Source organism: Dermochelys coriacea, chromosome 15, assembly GCF_009764565.3.
Source record: "Dermochelys coriacea isolate rDerCor1 chromosome 15, rDerCor1.pri.v4, whole genome shotgun sequence".
NCBI classification, from domain to species: Eukaryota; Metazoa; Chordata; order Testudines; family Dermochelyidae; genus Dermochelys; species Dermochelys coriacea.
Genome location: NC_050082.1, coordinates 21,380,666 through 21,394,565, shown reverse-complemented (window position 1 = coordinate 21,394,565; position 13,900 = coordinate 21,380,666). Strand labels below are relative to the sequence as shown.

General features: G+C 41.6%; 1 protein-coding gene across 1 annotated transcript in view; it reads right to left on the bottom strand.

Moving 5' to 3' along the window:
* The window catches only part of TMEM132D (transmembrane protein 132D), a 416,624-nt gene extending 402,767 nt beyond the window's left edge, over nt 1-13,857 (bottom strand). The window contains exon 1 of the mRNA XM_038373445.2: nt 12,889-13,857. Coding sequence (XP_038229373.1) covers nt 12,889-12,973 — 85 coding nt within the window. The 5' untranslated portion in view covers nt 12,974-13,857. The remainder of the gene's footprint in view (nt 1-12,888) is intronic.
* Between the last annotated feature and the right edge of the window lie 43 nt (nt 13,858-13,900).

Here is a 13,900-nt window from a genome sequence, read left to right as displayed (position 1 = left end):
TAACAAGCAAGCCCAAAGCACCCACTTTAACAGAAATCTGATATTTAAAAGTTAAACATTCTGTTTAAATATTACATCTTGAGATGTTTGTTAAAGCAGAACTACAGCAAGATTACCCAGGATCCACATACGATCACAAATTTGGTCCTGTTTAGTTTCGTTAAGCAAGATGGCTCGCTGGCTCAGAAACACTAATGGTAATAAAAAATATACAAAGCAGCTAATCTTCAACTAGTCTGTTCATGTTGAAAAGTGTATCTAGGCCCTTTGTAATTACAGACTCAGTAACTTATTCATTAAACGAAATGACACATTATAGCATTCTACAGTATTGGTCCCAAACACTGTATGAACGTTATTGTACATGGTCACATTTTGGAACATGGCTGCAGTATTTTTGTTGGAGTTCTCTTTGCTCCATGATCTGCACTGGCTCTCAATAAGCTTCCAGGCAGAAGTCAAGGTGATGATTTGAACCTGGGGTTCCCCTCTCTCTCCTCCCTGTGACCTATTAATAGCAGAAGTGCTTGAGCTGGAGCCCCCTCAATTGAAAGGGAGCTGCTGACAGATTGTTCTCTGGGAGAGGTCTCCGGTTTTGGAAGTCACACCCCAGCTTGGTCCGCCATGGCCAAGATCTGTTAACATTCTGATACACTGTCAAGCTCATCTTGCCTCTTCCTTTTTAAAGCAACTGAGAAGGGAATAGGTTGAGGTGAATCCCTTTGTGGGCAATTCTTTAGTATTATCTGTACATTTTGATGTATGGGAAAGGTGAGAAGTAATAATGTCACCACAAATGTCCTCTCTATAGAGTATTTTGCACTGATACTGGTTTCTCTCTTTCCTGGGCCCTGATAGATAGATATAGATAACTCAAAGCAGATGCATTATTCTGGTTGGGATTGTTAGAAGGGAAAGTGTGACTATATGACAGGAGGGAGAAAAATCAAACAAACAAACAGATGTTTCCACAGTCATTATTGCACCATAACTCTGATTTAATGCCACTCAAATAAAAGAAAGCAAAGAGGCATAAATAAAAGGAAAGCAAAGAGGCAAATACAGGCAGCCCATATTATTTTTTTTAAAACTACTGTACCAGTAGAAATTTAGGCTGGCTTTTCAGAAACAGCAGGAGTAATCTCAGCACAGACTCTAGGCATAAACCTTATTTAGCATCTCACCCATAACACAAATGAAGCATAAATATAAATGAAGCATAAATATAAAAAAGGACAAGCTCAGATTCACTAGTCAAAATATCAGGCTAGAGCATATGAAAATACAGCTATTTATTTTCTCAGGGGTTTATAGAAATATTTGCTTTGGGTTTGCTCTAACCTAGGCTTGTACTCTTCAAGTTTCACTTTGAGTTCTGGATCTCAATAAAGATGATAGATTTAATTCAAAGCAGGTGATGCCCACAAATTTCACATGATTCTAACCATAAGCCAGGGACCAGGGGCACTTGAACCTGGGTGCAGTTTTGCTGAGATTCTTCTCAAACCTTCGAGCAAGCTAGTCCAAGTGTGTAACAAAAGCTGGAAATAGGCAAAGTTGCATGGGATTTCAAGACTCCAAAAGGGACCACTCTGATATTGACTGTTGCTTCCAAAATAATGAACAGACAGGCTGCTGCTCCTCTTGCAGAGAAGGAATGTGCAAATGAAACTGTCACGTGCTTCCCAGTGGGTGAAGACACCAAATGGCCCTATGAACAAAAGGGGTCTAAAGCTGAAGAGTGCTGGGTGTGCACATGGGGGAGAGAATGCATTGCAGAGTGTTCCATCTGTTGAAGAGTCTCAGAAGCCCATGGAAAGGTCTCCCTAGCCTACTGGTCTATTCACATGAAATAGCATGCAACATTCACTGCAATAGCATGGAAGATTGTGCTTTGGGCACATAGCAACAGTGTTTCTCCAGTAAAGAGGCAGATGGTGACAGAGACAAATACCCTGTAGTGATTTCTTGCATAAATACCTTCAAAGAAACAGGGTCCAGCACTGCATATCCTGGCTGCATAGGAGGCAGTGTAGTCCTCTGGAGAGAGTACAAGAACTGCTGTGTTACGCTGGGCAAGTCATTTGGGCTCAAATGTTCAAAAGTGTCTCTAATTTTGAGTCCTCTATTTCTTAGTGTCCAGCTCAAAATGGCAGAATTTGGCCTTTCATTCTCTTTTAGCAAGACCACCTTACTGCCACTACTGAACCATTTGTCTCTCTTCACTTATTGACATATATGAGCTTTAAAAACAAACTTGGGCACTTGAAGGGATAGAAAGGGAGCAAAGGAGTCCATAAAACTGTGCTGTCTGCATAAAGATAAATCTCTCACGTAAAAGGTCTGTTCCATTATTAACATTCAAAATTAAGTGGATTTCTTTAATAGTTCAGTAACATGGATTATCACAAGGAGAAAAATAAAGACTTCTTTATAACATCTACTTTTAAGCAACTCTTCGTGTTTTCTTGTCACTATTACTGTTTGGGTTACTGTTTAGATGGTTTATTGACAGTATACTGCTGGATAGGCTGTGCGCTAAGCTCCTGGAATCTTTTAATCACTCTGTTGTAGTTCATTATATGTTTAAATTGACCCTTTTCCCCCCTTGAGTGCAGTGCCACAGGCCTCTATGTAGAAAATGTGGTCCAGTGTTCAGTGCAGGGAGCCACAAGTTGGGATACTGTGTTCTGATTTGTAGCACTGCTGCTATTATTAATTATTTGTATTGCAGCAGCGCCTAGAGACCTCAGCTGAGATCAGGGCTCCACTGGACAAGGTACTGTCTAAATATAAAGGAAGAGAGAGACTGAAAGCTTTCAGAGTAGGACTTCAGTAGACAAGGCAGACAGAGAGTGAGAAGAAAATGGGCACAAAAGAGGTGAAATGACTTACCCAGAGTCACTCAGCAGCACTGCCAGGAATAGAACCTCGGGCTCCTGTGTTCCAGCCCCATGCCCTATCAATGACTCTTTAAGCTTGCTGTCTATTCTTGGGTAATAATATAGACCATACTTCCCACTTACATGGAACATTAGCATGCATTTTACAAAGGTGATTAAGTATCATTCTCTCTATTTTACAGATGAGGAAACTGAGGCACAGACAGGTGAGGTGATTTCCAAAGGTCACAGAGCAAGTCAATAGCAGAGCCAGGACTATAACTGAGATGTACTGATTCCTAATCCAGGGAACTCTTCAATGGACTACCCTTCCTCCCTCTCTTTTAACCTCACTGTGTTTCAAGTCTCCTCTCTGTACCATAGTGCATCCATCTGTAAAACTGAGGTAAACATTATTGTTTAAGACCAATTGCCTCATAGAAGTGCGGCAATTAATTCATTTTTGTAAATGTCTTTGTAATACTTCAATAAAAAGTAGTATACATCTGCAAAATATTATTAATGAACCATTCCAAATGATTCATATTTGCTTAATTTAATATGTACTAAGGAGAGCTGTTTCCCCCTCTAAAATATCAAACAAAACAGTATGCCTCCTATAAAACTGAGAAGCAAATGTTCACGTATAGAGTTGTTTTTAATCTGGAGCAGACTCTTTGGGCTGTAATGCAGCCTGGCTCAGTGGAAACCCATTAGATTACTTTAGTGGGCAGATGGTGTCAAAGAGTCAGAAGTATGTAACAGACTCCTGCTGTGCCCGAGTGTTCAGTATGCAAGAAATCATCTCATATCAGACAACTGCTCCAGGGGACACAGTGAAGCACAAAGGAGAAAGCAGGACACTGCTAGAGTCACGCGCCCTTACAAGTGCTTGCCCCAAGATGTCGGCAAACTACCCAGAGTAACAGAGCCATAACTGGTAAATGACTGAGGCAGTGAGGCAATGGCAAACGAGATGTGATCTGCATTTGTGCTGCAAGGGAACATCTTTAAAATATGTGGGACACCTCTTTACACATATTAACCCACAATGTGCCTCTGGGAGCTGGAACAGTATAATTCACCCTTTCACTGATGTAGAAACTGCCATTCCGAGAAGCTAAGACCAACTTTTCAAAAGCATCCACTAATTTTGGGTGCCTGAGGTGAGAAAGCTGGGACCTGGATTTTCAATAGTGGAGCTAGGACTAGACTCCAGTCACATACACCCAGCGTCCCTGTGCTAGGCTTTTAGCCACAAAAAGTCATGCTTCTCTCTAATTCCTACCCACAGTCAGACTGTAAACAGCCAAGGATCAGAACTGTAGGAAGAGCCTACAAGTGCCTACTGATGAAGTTGATTTTGTTGGGGTTGGTCCTGCTTTGAGCAGGGGGTTGGACTAGATGACCTCCTGAGCTCTCTTTCAACCCTAATCTTCTATGATTCTAAGTCTATTTAGTCACAATCCAGAACCACATGCATTTGTCTACAATGTAGACCCACTGACACAGTGTTAGTACCTTCTGAAACACTCCTTCTGTGTGTGACACTGTTCTCCTCTACTTACGCTAGGGTGAGTTATTCTAATGTCATCACATGAGCCAGATGCTCTATGCAGGCTTCACAAGGCAGGATAGTTTGCTACAAGGTAACCAGTAAGATGCTGCTAAAGCGTGGGGTTTAAACCACATAAAACTAAGAAGGTCCTAGACAGGTTCACACACTTTAGATAAAACTGTAGAAGTCTTTTCCCCACACCCATACCTACCACTCCCTTTTTCTTACAGTGTCATGAACCATTGTAATACAGTGGCTGTTGGGAATCTGCACCACTGCTTTCTACTGGATAGACTTAGAATTGCTCCGTTCTGTGTCATAGGCCCTTTATTGCTAACCATGTAAGGAAATTCTTCTTCAGTTCAGGTGGCAAGAGTCTGTACTTCTGAAGCTGGAGGATCTAGGCTCTATTTCTGTTGTTGCGGCAAATGTCATTGAGGCCACAGGGGGTTAAATAGGAACAAGGGAAATTCCCACCGATTTGTTTCGACAGAAAACTCTGTAACAGCTGCACATTTGCTCACAAGTGGCCTAAAAACGTAGCCCATCGTGATATGTTACAACAAAATCAAATCTCCATTTTGTTTAAAAAAAAAAAAAGCTTTTCCAGTCAGACGTCAGGGCAAAAACTGGCAGTGACAAAACAGTTCTGTGGCTAAAATAGCAAATTAAAAGCTCAGTCCTGCAGCTCCAAGTCAAATGGAAGTTTTGCCTGAGTAAAGACCGCAGAATTGGCCCTGTGGTTTTTGACCAGAACAACAACATAAGATTTATGGGTCATCTCTCTAGACTCTGTGTTTTAACTGGATGAGCTAGAGGGAAATTTTCATGAATGGGTAGCTGTAGGAGGGCTGACATGCAGAACAGCAGTTCTGATTTCATCCAGTAGAGGGCAGAGGTGTGCACAAAAGCACTTGCGTATGCACACACCAGTTTATTACAACCCTGCTCAAACTACTTTACTTTTCCCACATGGTTTTACAGCCATATTTGTCCTTGCTGTAAACAACAAAAAACTAACCAACCAATATGTACTACCTAATTAAAGGAAACCAAGCAAGATTCGTATTACAGTCAGACCAGAGATGCAGAGCTTAAAAGGATAAATACAGAGGTTTCATTTGTGGGTTGCTGGCCTCTACAATACACCCAAATCACTGTCATTAGTCTACAGTGAAGACAAATGGAATTACTCACCAAACCCAGCTGTGTATGGAGACCAGCATTCCCCGCCAACCCAGGGCCTCTGATAATTGGGCTGGCTGAGAGCTGAATGGCATTACTGCTACTGAATGGCATTGTTTTATTGTTGTTGTTTATTCTTAACTGATTATTATTGAAACTACTGGCTGTGCAGTTTATTTTGGTTTAATTGTATCTTGGGATTTTTCTTCTTGTGTATTTTCCTTTTATAAATGACTACCGTACCTACCGCAGTGGGAAGGTGCTTTATAAATCTAAATAAAAAGAAAAATAGGGATATTTAAGTGCCAAAGAGAGTAGCTCTGAGATCCGTTAGCACCAGGCAAGACCGAGCTTGCTGATTCAAAGGATTTCTTTGGCATACAACGGACATGAGAACTCATCTGTGTGATTATCTGGACATCTGCTTTGTTTCTCAGCCAGTGGCCTGCACACTGCCTGCCCAATTGTCTTCTTACCTTGACAACATGCAGCTCAAAAGGCACACATTACAGCCGCCTGAGGTGGCTAGATAGGACACTTTTCCTTGCACTGCTTTCTAGCATGCACTGGGATTGGTACAGAGAGTGCTGGTTTCCTTTCCAAAAAGAAAAGGAGTACTTGTGGCACCTTAGAGACTAACAAATTTATTAGAGCATAAGCTTTCGTGAGCTACAGCTCACTTCATCGGATGCATTTGGTTTCCTTTCCATGTCTCTGCTTGGGCCCCTAACTATCATTTCCACTGTGCTGAGCACCCATCTTTACACAAAGCTGATTTGATACCTTGCTCTTCTTGCAGAGCCGGTAACACCCTGCAGCTTTCCACTGCCCATTGACATCTGAGAGTCTACATGGGTCAGTTTTAAATATGGTTTCCTTTGCATGCTTTGAAAGACTGTAATACATCAAACTGGGAAGGCTCAATGGATCAGTGAAGGAGGGTTACTCAGTATGATACCATAGTGTCACCAAACCTTTCCCCTCTAGTGGAGCACAACAAATAAAGCCTAGGCGAAGGGTGATCTCCATCAGACTAGTCCTACGTGGCCTGTATATGAAATGACACTTGACTGGTGTCAGGTCAGTTCCCAAGTGTCCACACCACTGGAAACACTATGAAAATTGGCACTGGTTGACATGCCTGTTTTGGAAGTCTTCGCCAGGAGGCCAAGAAATGAGGGTCTGAGGCAAAACCCAATGAAGGAGTCTTGGCATTAACTTCAACGGGCTTCGTATTAGGCCCATTGTAGATATGGAGATTGACCGGCCCTCTTAAATCTTAGAGCTGGTGGGAAGGATGAAGAGAGATTGACTACCAACTCATCAACTTCCTGGAGCTGTCAGACTAGCACCTTTCATCAGAATTAAATTCAATCAATAAAGGGCAAAAGCAAGACTATAAAAATAGATGAACCCCCATTTTGGTGTTTATCCGCTTTTTCCACAGAGGAAAAAATAGGTTGGCTTCCTCAAATATGCAATTTTTAACCTGCTCATGATAATCAGTGCGAGTTAAGTGTCACCAAACTGCTTAAAATCCACTTAATTTTGAATTACTATTAATAATGTAGCAAGAGACATTACACAGAACGATAAAAAAATCAAGTAATTAAATGTAACACTTCATAAACTAAACCTGCGATGAATCTTAGCTGCCGCTCCAGTCTCTCGGCAATCAACCTGTCTGCAGTTGTGTTTATGTATCCTAGGACCGAGTGATAGACGGCCACCAGACTTGGCATCTACAACTATCTCAGGAGGTTGACTTAATGTGAATGCAGCATAAGAAATCTGATTATCTTTTGATTCTCTCATTTATTAAATAAAAATTCTTTATTGAATAAAGCTGCTTTTATTAATATCTAAAACACTGGTTGGTGTCATAGAGCCTGCTGGTCCCATTGAACTAATAAAAGAAAAAGCAGAGGTAAAAATGAGAACATTACAGGAAAAACACTGCATTAAGTGAGTATTGTGGCTAGCAAATAAAACACAGGCTTTTCTGTGGAACTATTTAGTTTCATTTGAATTTATTATTTTTGTTCTGTTTGTGCTGAGATGAAAAGAAGGCAGCACAGAGCTTCTCCCAGATGCACATAGTGTCAAGGTGCAAACAATGACCAAGGGGTTAATCTTACTCCCCACCCTGGCAGAATATAACAAAGGACTCTCAATTAGCTGCAGGTGGGACAGTGAGAGAATGCCTGTTTCACAAAACTGGCTTGAACCTCAGGCTGGGGCTGCTATTACTTTTTGGGGGGCTTAAGCAAACTTGTTTTGATTTCTGGCTATAGACAACAGCACTTGAGGAAAAACCCTTGCTGATTGCATCTGTGGTTTGTTTCTCCTGAGTCATTCCATCAGCTCTCTCTCTCTCTCACACACACACACACACACAGAGGGAGGACAATTTTCAACATATGGTAAATTAGCCATAAATACCAATTTAAAGTTAAGCAGTTACATCAGATACATTTTTGACAATTGACTCCCAAAAGTGTTATTACTATTGTGACATTAAAAGAATATTTGTTTCCTTATCAAAAACAAGCTTCTCTTACCAAAACAAATCACAGATTGCGAAATGTCGATTAGACCCACTAACTGTGAAATTCAACCCTGCTCGCCTGTCTAGAGATACCAGAAAGTGTTAAAAGAAAGAGAAATGTTATTTTTAAATCAAACTCAGAATTCTTTAATTACAACCACAACAAGCAAATACAGAACAATTATCCCTTACCAATAAAATAAACCCTGTAATGTTTCAGAGTAATGATCCAAAAGAAATTGTAGTAAAAAACATGTGCATGCACTTTATACTTCCATTTTCAATATTCTTATTCACAATAAACTCCCCATTCTCAGAGCTCCCATTGACATCACTCGGAAATATGCCCATGGAGCTCTTTCCGAAATGGCTCACAACTTAGTGGAAGATGGGAACATAAAAGAAACATAAGCAAAGAGCTCGAGCCTGTATTCTTTGTCCACTCATTTTTTCCCTCACTGAAAACAACAGATGCAGGATTGAGCACCAAGGTAGTTAACTTCCTGTACAACTACGACCCTCCTTTCATGCAGACTCTAATGGCAGTAACTGGGTATTTCTTATGGGCAATCGGCCATATTCTGATATCTGTGCAACCTTATGGAAGTCAACAGAGTTGAGCAGATGTAACCAAGGCTAACATTTGGCCCTATGTGTACAAAAAAGAGGAGGGGGGGATTATGTGATATAACTGACACTATTGTGAGGGTTCAAAGAACAATAAACCACAACATTAATAATATAAAACAAAATAGTAGCACATTTGTTCTATCCTAATAGCCTTCTGCTTCTATCAGATGTTTATATCTAAAACAGCCAGGTCCAATCAAACGGTATTGTTTTTGTTCCTTGGGAGATTCTTTTCCCTTTCCTAAATTAGGAGATTGGCATCACTGCAAGTGGAATTCCCATCTCTCAAACCTGCAGGAAACACCTTTAGGAAAGTAATCCTGTCTAACTCGGCTGCCATGCCTCTACATTTTATAACAAATGGTCTTCAGCACCTGCGGGAAACAGAAAACCCAAACAGAAGGTTTATGGCCAAAGAAGAAATTACCTTGGAAAATGATCTCCTATGGGGTGCTTAGGACAATGCAGGAGGGCAAAAGACCACTTTGACATTCTCTTGCTGGCACCATTTTGCTCATCTCAGCTCGAGCCTGTTGTTTAAAGCAGTGGTTCTCAAGCCAGGGTACGCATATATCTTCCAGGGGGTAGATAAGCTCATCTAGATATTTGCCTGGTTTTACAACAGGCTACATAAAAAGCACCAGCAAAGTCAGTACAAACTAAAATTTCATACAGACAAAATGAGAAAGTAAGCAATTTTTTAGTAATAGTGTGCTGTGACATATTTTTATGTCTGATTTTGTAGGCAAGTAGTTTTTAAGTGAGTGAAACTGGCATATGCAAGACAAATCAGACTCCTGAAAGAGTACAGTAGTCTGGAAAGATTGAGAACCACTGGTTTAAAGTGAAGGATCTCCAACATTTGACAGAGGGTTTTATTGGCCAAACATGCATGCGTAATGCCTCTCAGCTCCATAGGTGCTGGAACTAGCGGTGCAGGGGGTGCTGCTGCACCCCCTGGCTTGAAGTGGTTTCCATTACATACAGGGTTTACAGTTTGGTTCAATGGCTCTCAGCACCCCCACTATACAAATTGTTCAAACACCCTTGCTCAGCTCCCATTGGAAGAATCTTAAGAGTGCTCAGCACCTCTCAGATATGTTCAGCTCATTGCAGGACTGGGCCCTAAAGAGATATTGGGTGTCAGAAGAGATATCAAAGGCCCAATCCTAACCCCATTGAGGCCAATGACAGTTTTGTCCTTAAAACAAGCAGCTGTTAAGCATTAAAAACATGGACAAAACATCCCTGTTATTGAGCCTGTTTATTTTTGGTTACAACAGATTCAGAATTTTACTACTGAAAATCTCTGAAGAAGTTTTCTATAGTTGGAGATGGATTCTGTTGCCATTGATATCAATGGCAAAACTAACTGACTGGGAGCAGGATTTGGGACCATAACTGGACTTGTACAGCCACACACCGTACATATACCACATCATCATTCACAAGTAGTTTTGCTGAGAATGCTGAACTCATTACAGAAAACAGGACAACATTTCACCTCTTGAGCTTGAACTAATTTCCCCCTGCACAGGATAAAAGCAAAGCAAAACCATTAATGGTGCTTTTCAAGTCTTGGAAACTGTAGTAAGGAAGACTTGTTGCCATGCTTCAAAGTAATCAGCAACAGACCTATATACACAATAGGCAACTGATTGCTATTGCTTGTTTAAAAAAAAGTGTCTCTCTCTCACTAAAACTTTGCCATAATGTCATAAATGAAAGAAGCATTTCTATTAGAAACAACAACAAGGCATCAAAGAAAGAATTATGCCCTGTAGCAATAATCAAGACTGATTATTTTTTTCAGTTTTCCTTCTGTTAGGGAGATCGATCTTTGGCACAGTGTCTTCTAATTCATATTGTAAGTCTCTAGAAACCTCTGGTCTTTCCGATTGTTTGAAGTCACCATAATAAGATCTGAGTCTGTTACCAGATATGAAAATAGCTATTTACCCAGAATATTTTTTCTAAATCACAACACAATACACAGACCCAGCAACCACACAACAGCATGTTATCAACTCTAAAATACAAAATAAGCAATACCAGTGATTCTAGAAGAACTACTAATATGATCAGGTGTACGTAATTCAAAAGGTACTAGACTTAATGAGACTTCACAGTTTGTATAAGAAACCTCAGGTTGTAGTTTTTGCATTAGTATGTTTAACAAAATATCCTTACCAAATCCAATTTTCTGCCAGATTTATCTTTCAAAATAGTGTGGGGTGGTTTAATAGTTAAAAATAAAATCTCAGATGTATATTATAATTTCTGATCCAACCAGCAAACCATAAATTTCAAGCACATATATTCTATAGGTCTCTCAAATACCACTTTTATTTCAAGGTTGCAATGAGTTTCAATCAAATGCAAATCCGCTGTTAATCCGGCATTAAGGCTGCAAATTGAAATACACCCAAAAAACCAGGAAATGAAAAAGTTAATATTATCACTGCAGTGTTTATTGATTAAAAATACAAATATTGCTTGTAGTAAAATACACATTTAGCAGCCTAACTAGAGATCAAAAGCTACAGATTTGTAATGTGAATGAAGTAATCTTAGAGCAAGAACCATAATCTTTCTATTCCCTGATTGTAGTGGGTTTTCATTTGCAACTTTAAAGTTGCACTCATATAGAGTTTGCATTTAATGTACTTTGGGTTGTTTTGGGAGTTCTTAAATTTGTTTTAAAGATAGAAGAGGGAAAAGGAAAATCCTTACCTGTGCAACTGTGGAAATACAGAACTGTGGTCTGTGCACAAATTTGTCTCCAGTTAATAGGTTTTAAACTCATCCAGTCTTTAGATACACAAAAAATATTAAATCTGGCACTATACAATTGCACTATAATTGTGCTGCAACTTTGAAGTGCCACTGGCAATTATGTAACAAAACCCCCTTTTAAAAAATACTTCACTGCACATAGACAAAACTCATTTAAAATATTTTTACCAAGAAATTCCAGGTATAAACTCATATGACCACTATTCCTCACTGAGGACTGGCGGCCTGTAAATTCTAAAGCAGTAACATTCAAGCCAGTTTTTAGCTATACAGGCACAAACAAGTCCTTAATATCTTCCTAGCAGAAAATGTATCTCCCCCCGCCCACCTATTTTGATAACTCAAGAACGAAGTAAAAGATTTGCTTCATGCATTGAAAAAATAAATTGATCTATGGGCTGAGACCAAGCATCAGAAGCTTAAAAGTAAAAGGAGAATTTTTGATTCAAGAAAGTTGTGGGTGGGTGGGGCGGTATGTGACTTTATTCGAGGGCAACACAGAGAGAGGCCGCTCGCTCAGGAAGGATGTCAAAAAATTCCAACTCAATTCAATATATTGAAATTCTACAATCACTAGAACTCAGAATAATTAACATCTCCTGGAAATAGTAACCACCCTACGTTTTTATTAGAAGGATGGTATGTTAGTTAATATCATGTGTTCTAGTAAAAGACTAACAAATTTATTAGAGCATAAGCTTTCGTGAGCTACATGCATCGGAAATGCATCCGATGAAGTGAGCTGTAGCTCACGAAAGCTTATGCTCTAATAAATTTGTTAGTCTCTAAGGTGCCACAAGTACTCCTTTTCTTTTTGCGAATACAGACTAACACGGCTGCTACTCTGAAACCAGTAAAAGACTATCAGCCTGAGATACAGGGGCTTTCACCTGAATTATTATATGGGGCATAAAGCTAGGGAACTTAAACCCAAACTCTGGTACTCCTGAAGAATTTTAAAACCCCAGCTAACTAAACGCCTTTGTAGTCCGCATCAGAGGTTGTCCACCAGCATCGTATACATGAACACAGCTACAGTGGACAGGTCACAAATATGGATCTGGAAGGATGGGAAATTTTTTAGGTTGGCTTTGACAATTATCACTCGATTTCTTTTCAGAATGTCTTCTTGTGTCTGCCTAACACAAAGATCCTCCTCCCCTCCAAAAACAAAAACAAACCAACAACAAAAAACGTGTCAGCCATAAATCCTACGGAAGAAGCCAATATCCAAGGCCCCCTGAGAGGCTGCTGCACGTAAAGAAAAGCAGAAAGAAATTGCTCCTTACCTTTGGGGAAAACCGCTGCCAGGCTGAAGAGGAACAGTGACCGGAGCTGCCACATATTGCTCAGCCCAGAAGTGCACATCCTCATGCTTGTGTCTGCAGGGAACTCAGGGGTCTATTTCACACACTTTGTAATCAAAATAAGAGCCAAGCAGCTGGAGAGGCTGCACGTTGAGAAAAGGGGACCCGGAGAGCGCAGAAGGCATTCCCTTCGCGGAGACCAATTGTTTCTTCAGTTTCGTTGTTTAACCCTCCCTTCTCCTCCGTTCCCCCCGAACCCATCCGGCTGCAACGCGTTCAGCCCAAAGTCTCCCGATCGAGCTAGATCTTCAGTCCTGAGCCCCGAGCGTCTCAAAAGTAAACCCCCCCGCGCACACATCCAACGAAACACACCAGCCCTGGACTCTGCAGGCAAACGAGCTCACACGCTAGCCCAGGGCGCTACTGGGACACTCACACTCACACTCACACTCACACTCACACACCCCCTTCCACGCTCAGCCTCCCCCACCACGCTCAGCAGCGCGGCTTTACGGTGTAAGCCAGGCCCCCCCATGCCCCCGGGGAAGCGCGTTGGGCCGCGGCGCGGCAGGGGGAGTTTCCCTGCAGCGGCTGATGCTGAAGCCGGGCAGGCAGCGCGCCGGGCCGCTGCTTCTCGCCCTCCCTTTTCTCAGCCGCTGGGTGCAGCTCCGCGGGGGACTCCCGCCGCCCGCCCCACGGCGGGTCGCCGCTGGAGCGTCTCCACCGCCCCGGGGGAGGAGGAGGAGGGGCGGCTGGAGACTCAAAGGATGCCCCAGAAGTTGGTCTCCACGCGGGACGCGGGCCCCCCCCCCAGCTCCTCCGCCTCTGGTCCCGACCCGCCAAATCCGGGCTGGTTTGGGTTTCTTTAAACCGGCGAAATAATCCAAGAGGAGGAACCATCAAGGCATCATAAAGCAATAAAACTCCAAAGAGCCCAGCCTCTCGCTAGACAGCCAGGCTCACCAATCCACGTGCAGGGGGCACCCCCCCCGGG